A 12,945-nucleotide genomic window follows, 5' to 3' on the forward strand; every position below is an offset into this window, starting at 1 on the left:
CTCGTCTTAGGGCACAAGACGAAGACGAGGGACACACAGTGCATTCCTTAAAAGTGGTGCATTAATTTCAAGCACTGCCTGTGAGGCATTCCTGCCTGAGGGCACTAAGGTTTGTTATAGCCTGGAACTATTGATTCTTATTGCTGCCTGGTGTCATATATGTTGATTCCTGCCTGGGGACACTAAAGTTTGTTATAAACTGTAACTATTGATTCTTATTGCTGCCTGCGGTCATGGATATTCATTCTTGCCTGGGGACACTAAAGTTTGTTATAAACTGGAACTATGGATTCTTATTGCTGCCTGCGGTCATTGATATTCATTCCTGCCTGGGGACACTAAAGTTTGGTATAAACTGGAACTATTGATTCTTATTGCTGCCTGCGGTCATTGATATTCATTCTTGCCTGGGGACACTAAAGTTTGTTATAAACTGGAACTTTTGATTCTTATTGCTGCCTGGGATCATTGATGTTCATTCCTGCCTGGGGACACTAAGGTTTGTTATAAACTGGAACTATTGATTCTTATTGCTGCCTGGGTCATTGATGTTCATTCCTGCCTGGGGACACTAAAGTTTGTTATAAACTGGAACTATTGATTCTTATTGATGCCTGGGTCATTGATCTTCATTCCTGCCTGGGGACACTAAGGTTTGTTATAAACTGGAACTATTGATTCTCTTTGCTGCCTGGGGTCATATATGTTCATTCCTGCCTGGGGACACTAAGGTTTGTTATAAACTGGAACTATTGATTCTTATTGCTGCCTGCGGTCATTGATATTCATTCTTGCCTGGGGACACTAAAGTTTGTTATAAACTGGAACTATTGATTCTTATTGCTGCCTGGGGTCATTGATGTTCATTCCTGCCTGGGGACACTAAAGTTTGTTATAAACTGGAACTATTGATTCTTATTGCTGCCTGGGTCATTGATGTTCATTCCTGCCTGGGGACACTAAGGTTTGTTATAAACTGGAACTATTGATTCTTATTGCTGCCTGCGGTCATTGATATTCATTCTTGCCTGGGGACACTAAAGTTTGTTATAAACTGGAACTATTGATTCTTATTGATGCCTGGGGTCATTGATGTTCATTCCTGCCTGGGGACACTAAAGTTTGTTATAAACTGGAACTATTGATTCTTATTGCTGCCTGGGTCATTGATGTTCATTCCTGCCTGGGGACACTAAGGTTTGTTATAAACTGGAACTATTGATTCTTATTGCTGCCTGCGGTCATTGATATTCATTCTTGCCTGGGGACACTAAAGTTTGTTATAAACTGGAACTATTGATTCTTATTGCTGCCTGGGGTCATTGATGTTCATTCCTGCCTGGGGACACTAAAGTTTGTTATAAACTGGAACTATTGATTCTTATTGATGCCTGGGGTCATTGATCTTCATTCCTGCCTGGGGACACTAAAGTTTGGTATAAACTGGAACTATTGATTCTTATTGCTGCCTGGGTCATTGATGTTCATTCCTGCCTGGGGACACTAAGGTTTGTTATAAACTGGAACTATTGATTCTTATTGCTGCCTGGGGTCATTGATGTTCATTCCTGCCTGGGGACACTAAAGTTTGTTATAAACTGGAACTATTGATTCTTATTGCTGCCTGGGTCATTGATGTTCATTCCTGCCTGGGGACACTAAGGTTTGTTATAAACTGGAACTATTGATTCTCATTGCTGCCTGGGTCATTGATGTTCATTCCTGCCTGGGGACACTAAAGTTTGTTATAAACTGGAACTATTGATTCTTATTGATGCCTGGGTCATTGATCTTCATTCCTGCCTGGGGACACTAAGGTTTGTTATAAACTGGAACTATTGATTCTTATTGCTGCCTGGGGTCATTGATGTTCATTCCTGCCTGGGGACACTAAAGTTTGTTATAAACTGGAACTATTGATTCTTATTGCTGCCTGGGGTCATTGATGTTCATTCCTGCCTGGGGACACTAAGGTTTGTTATAAACTGGAACTATTGATTCTTATTGCTGCCTGGGGTCATTGATGTTCATTCCTGCCTGGGGACACTAAAGTTTGTTATAAACTGGAACTATTGATTCTCTTTGCTGCCTGGGGTCATATATGTTCATTCCTGCCTGGGGACACTAAAGTTTGTTATAAACTGGAACTATTGATTCTTATTGCTGCCTGCGGTCATTGATATTCATTCCTGCCTGGGGACACTAAAGTTTGTTATAAACTGGAACTTTTGATTCTTATTGCTGCCTGGGTCATTGGTGTTCATTCCTGCCTGGGGACACTAAAGTTTGGTATAAACTGGAACTATTGATTCTTATTGCTTCCTGGCGTCATTGATGTTCATTCCTGCCCGGGGACACTAAAGTTTGTTATAAACTGGAACTATTGATTCTCTTTGCTGCCTGGGGTCATATATGTTCATTCCTGCCTGGGGACACTAAGGTTTGTTATAGTCTGAAACCATTGATTCTCATTGCTGCCTGGGATCATTGATGTTTGCTACTCCCTGGGGACACTAAGGTTAGTTATAGTCTGAAACCATTGATTCTCATTGCTGCCTGGGATCCTTGATGTTCGTTAATGCCTGGGGACACTAAAGTTTGTTATAAACTGTAACTATTGATTCTTATTGCTGCCGGGGGTCATTGATGTTCGTTAATGCCTGGGAGCACAGAGGTGTGTTACAGCCTGGAACTACTGATTCACGTTACTGACTGGGACCGCTGATGTTTATTACTGTCAAGGTCCAATATTGATTCATGTTACTGCCTGGGGCCATTGATATTCATTACTGCCTGGGAGCACTGAGGTGTGTTACAGCCTGGAACTACTGCTTCTCCTTATTGCCTGGATTACTGATATTTATTACAGCCTGGGGTCATTAAGCTTATATTATTGCCTTGGGCCATTTAGGCTCATTACTGCTTCAGGTCATTGATGTTTATGAATACCTGGGCCCAACGTATGCTCGTGAATGTATGATCTATGTCAGTGTGCGCATGGATGTTGTGTGGCTGTGTGCATTCATCACACAGGGTCATCCTCTTTCAGGTTTTTGGCTTCTTGAGCTCAGGTACCTTCAGCCAGTGCCTTGAGACATTGCCAGTCACATCTTGAATCAACCCAGAGAAGTGTTAGCTCTTTCACCTCACTGCCATCCCATTGGCTGTTTGGGTGTAGCCTTCCATTTGCATTGTGGTGCACGAGGGAGTATTTTATGTCTGAAATGTAGGACAATTATACACATGGTATATTTTATCTCTTACTTCCATGCTTTTGTTAATCCAGCAGGTTTTTACATTATTTTTGGCAGTTCTTGTGTGAGAGTCTAACACTAAGATGGACGCACCCACACACACACACACACACACACACACACACACACACACACACACAGACACGCACACACACATTCATAGATGTTTTGCAAAAGTTGTACAAGCCAAGAAAGCATTGTACTTGTAGAACTTGTCATATATGGAAGCCGCTAAGGGATAGATGTGTGTGTGTGAAAGGCCAACAGTAGAACGGATGAAACCTTGTACCTTGTGTCCTTCTCAGCTACGCGGTCATCGCCTACGGCTGCGCGGAGTGCCCGCGCCTGTCGTGCGGACGCAGCGGCTGCAAGACCGAATTCTGCTATCACTGTCGGCAGCTCTGGCACCCCAACGAGACCTGTGAGCAGGCATGGAGGCAGCTGTCCCAGGGAGCCCCCGGGGCGATGGAGCCCTCCGCCCTACTCATCTACAGCGAGGAGCCAGGAAAAGGTAACCCCAGTGGAACTGCAACGAAAAGGCACCCACGGCACCCACGCTTGGCGGCTGCTAACCCTGCCGGGCCAATGGCTGAGGTTGGAAACTTAGATGCTAGTCCTATGAAGGGGGCGCCCTGTAACTTTTCATTTGGGTGGGAATTTTTTGTGGTTCCATGTTATCTAATACCCAATTCAACAGGAATGGTGACCCTGCAGCTGTCTCCTGCCCTCACGGTGTGAGTGACCTCTGGAAATCTAATGTCAAGGAGGAGGTCATGGGAGCACTGTGGAGTGAAATGTGTTATGTTGTGTTAAGAGCTCAAACCTAACTGGGGCAGCCTAGAGAGCACGCGAGAGAGAGAGAAAGAGAGAGAAAGAGAGAGACAGAGAGTGCGAGAGAGCCCGAGGGAGTGAGAGAGAGAGAGAGAGAGGAACAGAGAGGGAGAGAAAGAGTGAGAGAGAAAGAGAGGGAAGGAGACATAGAGCATGAGAGTGAAAGAGACACGGAGAGAGGGAGGGCAGAAAGAAAGGGAGCGAGAGCGCACGCGAGAGAGAGACAAAGAGAGAGAGAGAGGGACAGTGAGATAGAGTGAGATAGATGATAGAGAGAGAGAGATAGAAAGAGTGAGATAGAGTGAGAGAAAGAGAGAGACAAAGGGGGGGGGGGGGTGGAGATTGATCCTCTCCCTGGACCAGCTGAAATCCTATCACGCGAGAGGAGCAGACACCCGCGCTGGCGAGACGGTGTTTGGGGATGCGCCACTGAATTATATTGGGAGACATGATGGATGAACACAGATGAAACCCTCAGAAATTAATACAAATATTAGATTATCAGGAAGTGACTGAGGATGAAAGAGGGCAGGGGGGCAGGGCGGGGGGGGGGGGCAGCAGCTGATCTACTCCCCTTGACATAATTTACAGCACACAATGTATATCGTTCTAGTTTTTGTCTTATTAGAAGTTGTTTCAAGTGCTGCCGCGAAACCAGTAGAAAGATTTACTATAAAGAAAGTTGTGCGTCAGATATTGAAAAGCAAGAGCCAAATGTGTGTCCTTAAACAGAGGTTTACATTTAACTACAGCATCGAGAGTTCATTTAAGACCAAGTCGCTTCTCTTACAAACATAGTGCAGGTCAGCATTTCACAGTAGTGTACATAGTTGTCACTGATAATCCATATGATGGTACTCAATGTATTGATGACGTAAGGATGTCGGGAACATGTGATTTCCGCATGAGGTCTGAACTCACCGCGTCAACCGCGATTACATTTAGTTGGTGAGATGAAAAAAGAGAGCGGTGAGCTGGCAGCGGTGGGTGCAAAGACCATGGTAATCTCACTACCTTTGGCCTTATTGTTCCAAAAATCTAATTTCTAGATCTGGTATTCTGAGTATGCTGTATGTAACAAGACCCCCCAAATACGTAACGATTCTTGAGTGCCCGCTTCCTTAATATTTGTGTACGTTCTAAAAAAATTACCACTTCAATACATATGAAAACACATTAAAAAATCATATTTTTTTTATATTCATATGACAATATTTATGCTAGTGTTCACATAATTGCTTCTTATTTTAATTAACCAATACCTCTCTACTGTGGCATACCCACTTCTAACAGCGCTAACCGCAACAAAGAAGGCATGGCGAATCAGAAAAGTGAGAACAGAAGAGTTAAAGAAACAAGATAAAAGAGCTGAGAATTAAATACTAAGTGCTCCAATATGACACCCAGTTTGCCTTCATTCCGCATGCTGGCGGAATTGTTTCGGGCATGGATAAATGAAATATGTGACTGGTTTCATTATGTCAGCTGTGGGTAAGTCCCTCTGCAGGTTCTCAGATCACAAAAATGAGTTTCTGGCTGACAATATTGTCTGACACATTAACACAGCGGGAGGCTTAGTGACTCCCATTGGGACCTACATGATGATAATACATTCAATGACCCAGGACTCATTAGTATTCCTCTCATAACTTCTACATAATTACATTCTTGGATTTAATAACTAAACAACTTTGGGTACTGCCAAAATAATGAAACAGATTTTATGGGACTAGCACATCTGTTGGAAGGAGAGGATCAGATGGTAACATGTCTCTCAAAATCCCTCTTAAAGAATGTGAGCCAATGATCTGGCCGGATACTGTCTCTAAGAGAGTCCTTTAGTGTCATCAGTCCCGCTCTGCAGGCGTCTCCATGAGCACTCGCTTCCAGTGGAGTTTCTGTCTGCTTAATGCATGGGTATCTGCTCTTTATCGAAAACGTACTTATTCATACAGTAGAATTTTGCCTTTATGTTGCTGAATGAGTTCCCTCGTGCCAACCTCTAACGTAGACATACACTTGAGAGACAAACTAACTTTAAATCGCTTGTGGATCTCTTAAATAGAATTACGTGGCTTGCACCGTTCGGTGTTTGCTGGTTACTCTACCCAAGGAGCGGGACACGCAAAGTCCCTCGGACTGTGCAGAAGACAGTGCAGCTGTTGTCCCAGATTCCTACCAACATGAACGTGTCAGACGTCAAAGTTCACTAACATTGAAAGGGGATCCTCCCACAAATTTGCTTCAGCAGCAAACCATTGCAGCCTTTTATGGGTTGATGACCATAGTCATCAGTGCCGAATTAGTGAAAAAGTAAGTGCCAGGGCCCAAGGTACGTCTCAGGAGGCCGGTGCAGCTTGTACACCCATAAATTGCCCCTGCTAACGCTACCAAATGCAAGGACCACCATAATTACTAACCGTCACACTCCTACAAGTGTGGCAATTTGGTCCATTTCAGGCCACCCAATGCTAGTATTATTAATTGTTTATGTATACTGAATTGGTAAAGTCTTTGCTGATGTGCTCACCCCACCAATAGACTAACAGCGCAACCATGTGGCGGACTATCTTAAGTACTGGTGTTAAGAATTAAGTGCTGGTGCAGAGCACACGCAAACACCGTCTCAAATAAAGCACCGATTATCATACAGGTAACAGCACAGACAAACCAGGGTTTAGGGATGAGAGAGAGTTAGAATTGGAGGATTTAGGTTGTGGTGACATTATTGTGTTTTAGCAATGTCTGCCACTTTAAGGGAGGATATGACATTGCTTTCAGTCTGAAACAATGATTCCTAGCTGCAAAAGCATCCTCCAGACTGTCCCTTAGACGGCCCGCTCGCCATCCCATTGGCCGTAGGATGTCCAATGCAGGCGTAGCACTTCATGTGACAGTACAGGCTGCAGCCATGGCAGGGATGCTCCACAGTCTGAACATAGTATCTTAGAAATTGACATTCACATAGGGATCCTAGGAAAAGGGCTGTTACTTTGACAACATGCTCAGGACAGTGGTGTATAACAGAAGGTCAGACATCTTGCTTCTTTGGCAGATGTGGAAGAAGTGAAAATCTGTCCCCGCTGCGGAGCCTTCATCATGAAGATCAAGGACGGAAGCTGCAACCGCATGAACTGCACCGTCTGCGGCTGCCTCTTCTGCTGGCTGTGCCTGCGTGAGATCACCGATGTCCACTTCCTCAGGTACGAGAGATCACGAATGTCCACTTTCTCAGGTACGAGAGATCACGGATATCCACTTCCTCAGGTACGAGAGATCACGGCTGTCCACTTCCTCAGGTACGAGAGATCACAGATGTCCACTTCCTCAGGTACGAGAGATCCCTGGCTCCCCAGATCACCTCTTGTAGGTGCTGGCCTGCCTCATCTTATTCTGACTCCTTCAGAGAGGGAGATGGAAGCCGACTGTGTAACTCCTACATCTGTCTTACACTCCATCCACACACCTGATGTAGGCCCAACACACTCATTTTATGCTGGTTGTCCCTGTAGTAGATACAAGCCTTCTGTGTAAAAGTGAGGAGCACCTACAACCCCATCCACCTCACATACTGTAGTAATACCCCCTGTACGTTCTCGCTATATGCTAAATTGCACCCCTACTGATCCCACCTGCTGTAGGATGCAACAGTCTACCGCTGCCCCTGCCCACGAGCAATGAAGGAAAGTCCACATCCTCCGGTTAGGACCGGACCAGCTCAGGAGCCCCCAAACACTATACTAAGAGCTCTGACCTGGCTAAGCATGGACTGTCCCCTGTGGGAGACCATGAGAGTCCATTATCTAAAACATCCACTACGCCCCACAACTAAGAGTGAGTCCCACAGATGCCCATCCTCTCTCTCATGCCTATTCAGCCTGCTAATGTGGTAACTCCTTCCTTCACTGCATCTCATTCTTAGTACCTGAGTGGAAGCTCATTCCTATTCTTGCCAAGTGCCTCATCACATCACTGATGAAACTGAGCCCTGTCTGCCCTCTTCACTTCATGGCTGTTTTAACCTCTGTGTTGTCAAGTTTTCCTTACGCCATGCCAGGCATCACAGTGGTGTGTATGTGAGAAACACTGTACTACAAACATATTGACTACACATCCTTAAAATAATATATATCTTCAAGGTATGTAGATGTGGAGTTAAGAATAATAAACCTGTTCTTACCTATACTTACCTTGTTGATAGTTTGATTGTAATTATTTTTGCTGTGATATTTTTGCATCACGATATTTAATATTCAATATTTCGGTACAATACCATCTCATTGAATCGATGTGTCCTAGGCCGCTCCATCAACTCTGCATATGGTGAAATGCCCAGAATATCTCTCATGATAAACTTCGGTGCAGAAACAAAAAATACCTTATTTGCCAAATACATCATCAATGTATCAATTCCTGCTCCTTTAGAAGCCCCCAAAGTAAACAGACCCTTCTTTACTGTCACCGGCTGAGGCATATGTGTGCATAACTCTCTTCCACCCATTTCTCATCCTCACATCTAACCTGGTCCCCTCTTTCTCCTTCTTTCTCCATTGTCTCCTGGATTTGCATGACCCTTTCTCTGGCCTTGATGAATTCTGCAATGGGTCAACCAATGTCTGCTCTTCCTACCCATAATACCTTCTTCGCTCCTAGTTTGTTTACCGGTGTTCTTTGGTGTCACTTCTCTTCTCACTAATTCCACCATTTCCTCTCTTAACTACGGCTTGATGAATTGTCTTGTGTTTGTTTTAGCCCCTCCGGATGCACTTTCTGGGGGAAGAAGCCCTGGTCGCGGACGAGGAAGATCCTCTGGCAGCTGGGCATGCTGCTTGGGGCACCCATGGTCATCTCGCTGGTCGCTGGCATCGCCGTCCCGGTGATAGTCATTGGGATCCCAGTGTACATGGGAAAGAAGGTAAGCAAGCCATCCATTTCAGCACAATGTATGTAACCGGGTGAGAGGGCACAGATGACACCGAGTGGTGTCATAATGATTGCATATAAATTACAAAGTGTTGTGGGGGGGATATTAATTAACGTATCAAACAATATTCGTCCGTTACTCTTTCATTTATGCTGTCTCTTTCTTCATCAGCCAGTTTCCACCTCTTATATTTCTGTACTTTCCAACGTAACCATCATTTTAGGAGGAGACGTCTGAGTGAGTGAGTGAGTGAGTGAATGAAGATATAGCTGCAGCAGACTTCACTGGCCTCTTTCTAGCGACGGATCCTCTAACTTGCCTGGATCTGGCCAGCCATCTCTACCTAGAATTTCTTGAACTCCATGACATGGACTGGTGCATGCAGGCTGAGGCGGGGTTGCCCTCACAAATATGAAAAGGTCTGAGGGACCGCGCGAGGCAGCCAAGAGCAAGACTGAGGGCATATTTATGTGGCTTTCACACAGCACAGCAAGCCACCTCGCTGCACTGCGCTGCACGAAAGGGAAAGAGAAGGAATGCGCCACATTTGACGTCAAACTGTGCATTCCTGTCCTTTCCATGTGCTTGAGCCCTTTTGGCTGGCATTGTAGACAGGATTGTTCTTGGGCAGGAAGGGTCACCTTCCTGCACAAAAACAATCCAGTGAGGCTTTAATGTCAGGCTAGATACTTTCTATTGGACCCGGTGCTCCACAGAGAGCCAATGTAAAGCGTTGAGACCTGGTCATGTCTATTCAGCCCTGAGGACAGACAGAGAAAGTCATTATCGGCCAGTTGCAGCAGGCGGTGAGACCTATCGAGACGCCAGGATACATGGAAGTCCAGTAGTGCACGCAGGCATTCACAGAAGTCCTTCTCACCTTGTCCTAATTGCAAAAGTATAGAACAATAGTTTTAGAGGTTCCAAGTGCTGCACTTAACTGCAGTAGCAATTTGAGGTATAAGAGTCAATTCTATGGGCCTGAATTAGATCTTGGCGGATGGGTTACTCCAACATATCCTATGGGATTTATATTTCAGCGGACGGGATATCCGGCACCGTTGTGACAGAGTAACCCGTCCTGCGAGATCTAAATCAGGCCTTATATCGAATAGGAACCCGTCAATCTTCCCTTGGTCTGCGCTATGTAAAGAAATTGGCTTATCCTTTTTTTTAAATACCTGGATACCTTTGAGGGTTAACCCTGGTCCTTGCAACACTGATCCGTTGTCAGCTTTATTTCATACATGCTTGACCACTGCCAAGCGAGATCTGGACATCATCCTCCAGGAGCTGGAGCAAGGTGGGATAGTCCATGGTGTGGAATGTTGTGTAGAGGTCTAATTCTTGAGTGATAGAAACTAGTTACAGTCCAAGAATCTTTAAAATGACATTTCTGCAATTTACTTCATAACTTTGGAGATTATATCCAAGTTTGGTATGGTCCTAGTGTTGGAACAGTTCAAAGGATCGAAGGTGGGCTTCTCCAGGAGGAGTGTTACAATCCTTGTCCTAAAATCATATGGAGCGGATCCCTCTCAGAGAGAACAGGTAAGGATCTCAGAAAAGATAGGGGTGAAGATGCCGCAAAGTTCCCTACCTAGCAATCCCATCAGAGGGGTAGTTGCTGTACAAATGATAAGCAGGCTTCCCATTTCAGTTTCTTCTCTGGGCATAGGGAGGAGAGGGTCACAGATCATGAGTCTGGCAGGTGAAGGGAGCCCCAACTGGCAGACGGTTGGGAGCTGCCCGACTAGATTGCAGTGATCGGCTCCAGTGTTTACAATTGGAGCTTTGGACCCAGCATGTCGGTCACAGAAGTCTCTCCCATACACACATAATTTTATGCATGAAGCCCACCATGTAAAGTGTGAAAGGCTACAATATCGGGATCCAATGGGGTAGTTATATTTTACAGGGGCAGTATCGGCCTTCCTTGTACCCCCATCACATTCATCTCTCCCCAAGATGCACCAGTTTCAGACATAGACTGTGCATTGTGGGATCATGTCATCTGCGAGCCATCCGTAGTCTCCCAGGAAGCCTCCTCTTGACCCTGAGCGGGTCCAGGGCAGGAGACCGTGCCCCACCATATTGCCATCCCGCCTCCCCTGACAGGGGGAGTGGGGGGTCACGCTGCAAAGCTCGTAGATAGACAGCCTCTGCTTTGGTCCAGCTCCAGTTGCTGCCAATAGAGGAAAGAACGATGGGAATAAAAATAAAATTCCTTGGATACAGATTGGGCGAGTAAGTCAGATATGCATTAAATATTTGTTACATGATTGCATGAACTCCTGATACAGGGAGGTAGACAGGAAGTAGATCCCAGGGCATGTTTTTTGCCCAGATAAAAAGCCCTGGAAGGACATGTTGTCAGAATAGTAGTGCAATAAGGCCATTACACCCCCGTCTTACCCCCACATTGTTTTTTCATCAAACCTTTACAACCGATAATTAAGGGATATTGTGATTGTCCCTGGTATTTTTATGCTTAAAAAACAAAATGGCTGGAATGATATCTAAAGTGCTCCCTGGAACATGGTTGAGCCCATCCTGGTTTTTAGGGGCCAGGATCAGACCCGATGATGAAGCATGCCACTAAGAGAGTGGGTGAGGGTCTAACAGAAGAAACTACTCGTCTCTCCATGAAGAAGGGTAATAGTCACATAACATTACTGTGTTTGATATCTGGGTCTGGGACACTTGGTAGTGTTTGAATAATAAACAGAGAGAGCGTATCCCCTATCCATAGGAATGTCTATCTTTCCTTGTGGGAGTGTCTGTTTGGCTGCCCCACTGATCCGTTTTGAAAGTGGCCCTCTAGCACAACCAGAACAATCTGGGGCACAGCATCCAAGAGGAGGGACTTCCTCTTTGTGGACCTAGACCTCACAGGACAGAAAAAACCTGCTTTATCCAGAGACTGGCTTTCACTGCTGGCAATCACCTTGACAGCAGTAGAGCAAGCACTGCACTGGAGCCAGGTGTTCTCTTTTATACATTGAGGTATCTATCAAGGAGTGCAGATGTGATCCTATGCTGCTCTTATGTAGACCTGACGATGTACCCCATGTGGCCAGGAAGGAGGCCTGGAGGTATCAGGAGATGGCAGAATCTAGATGGCACAGCTGTCACTGCAACCCCTTCAACTGGGAAGCCAAACAAACCAGTCCTGCATCCACTGCAGATCACCTAGAGTCGATTCCGACCTTATCGATTCCCTTCCTCTCTGTGCTGAGCCGACCCAGGGAAACTTCCTACTTTCTCACCAAAGGGGGGACAGGTGAAACAGGCCTTGGGGTACAGCTGAACTTTTATGTTATTCCCAGTGTAATGGTCACAGGGTTGCTGCTTTCAGACTTTTTGGGCCACATGCGCCCTTTGTTCTTGGATTCTTGCCTCCAGCACATACCCCGCATGCATGCGTCCAACCTTCTGTGGTCAGTAGCCTGCCCTCCTTTTCATCCCATCTCCCCAGTCCTCCAGGGGTCCACACTGCTACGCGGCTAGCACTTCACTGCTGCTCTTCCAGCATGCCTACTACTGAAGGAGTACCAGCCCTACAACCTTTCTCATCCTCATAGGGCACGTCTTCTTATTCAAGTGCCCTGACTGTGCCCCTTCGAGCCTAGCCTATCGTGATGGAGTGCACATCGGAGCTGGGCCCATCCTCTGTGCGCTAACAGCGTATGTTGTTACTACTTGCATGCTTGCCCTAACCATTGCTTTTCTCGTAAGGCCACTGAATAAAGGTGTTTTGGTTAGATTTCATGGTTCCATGTGTTTGTGACACTGGGCTGTTCTGGTACTGAGTATTACCAGAATGGTGCCCGTCACTTTAATTGGAGGCGCTCTTACTTACCCTACCTGTTCCGCTCTGCATTTTTAGGTCTCACCTAACAGCGCTTGACTTGGAATCCTCCCATTACTTACCAT

General features: G+C 45.7%; 1 protein-coding gene across 1 annotated transcript in view; it reads left to right on the forward strand.

The window, feature by feature from the left end:
• Positions 1-12,945, forward strand: part of LOC146822167 (E3 ubiquitin-protein ligase RNF19A-like) — a 226,972-nt gene that overhangs the window by 132,616 nt on the left and 81,411 nt on the right. Inside the window, exons 3-5 of the mRNA XM_085613301.1 lie at positions 3,560-3,765; positions 7,141-7,288; positions 8,838-9,000. Coding sequence (XP_085469427.1) covers positions 3,560-3,765; positions 7,141-7,288; positions 8,838-9,000 — 517 coding nt within the window. The remainder of the gene's footprint in view (positions 1-3,559; positions 3,766-7,140; positions 7,289-8,837; positions 9,001-12,945) is intronic.

Source organism: Triturus cristatus, chromosome 6, assembly GCF_964204655.1.
Source record: "Triturus cristatus chromosome 6, aTriCri1.1, whole genome shotgun sequence".
NCBI classification, from domain to species: Eukaryota; Metazoa; Chordata; class Amphibia; order Caudata; family Salamandridae; genus Triturus; species Triturus cristatus.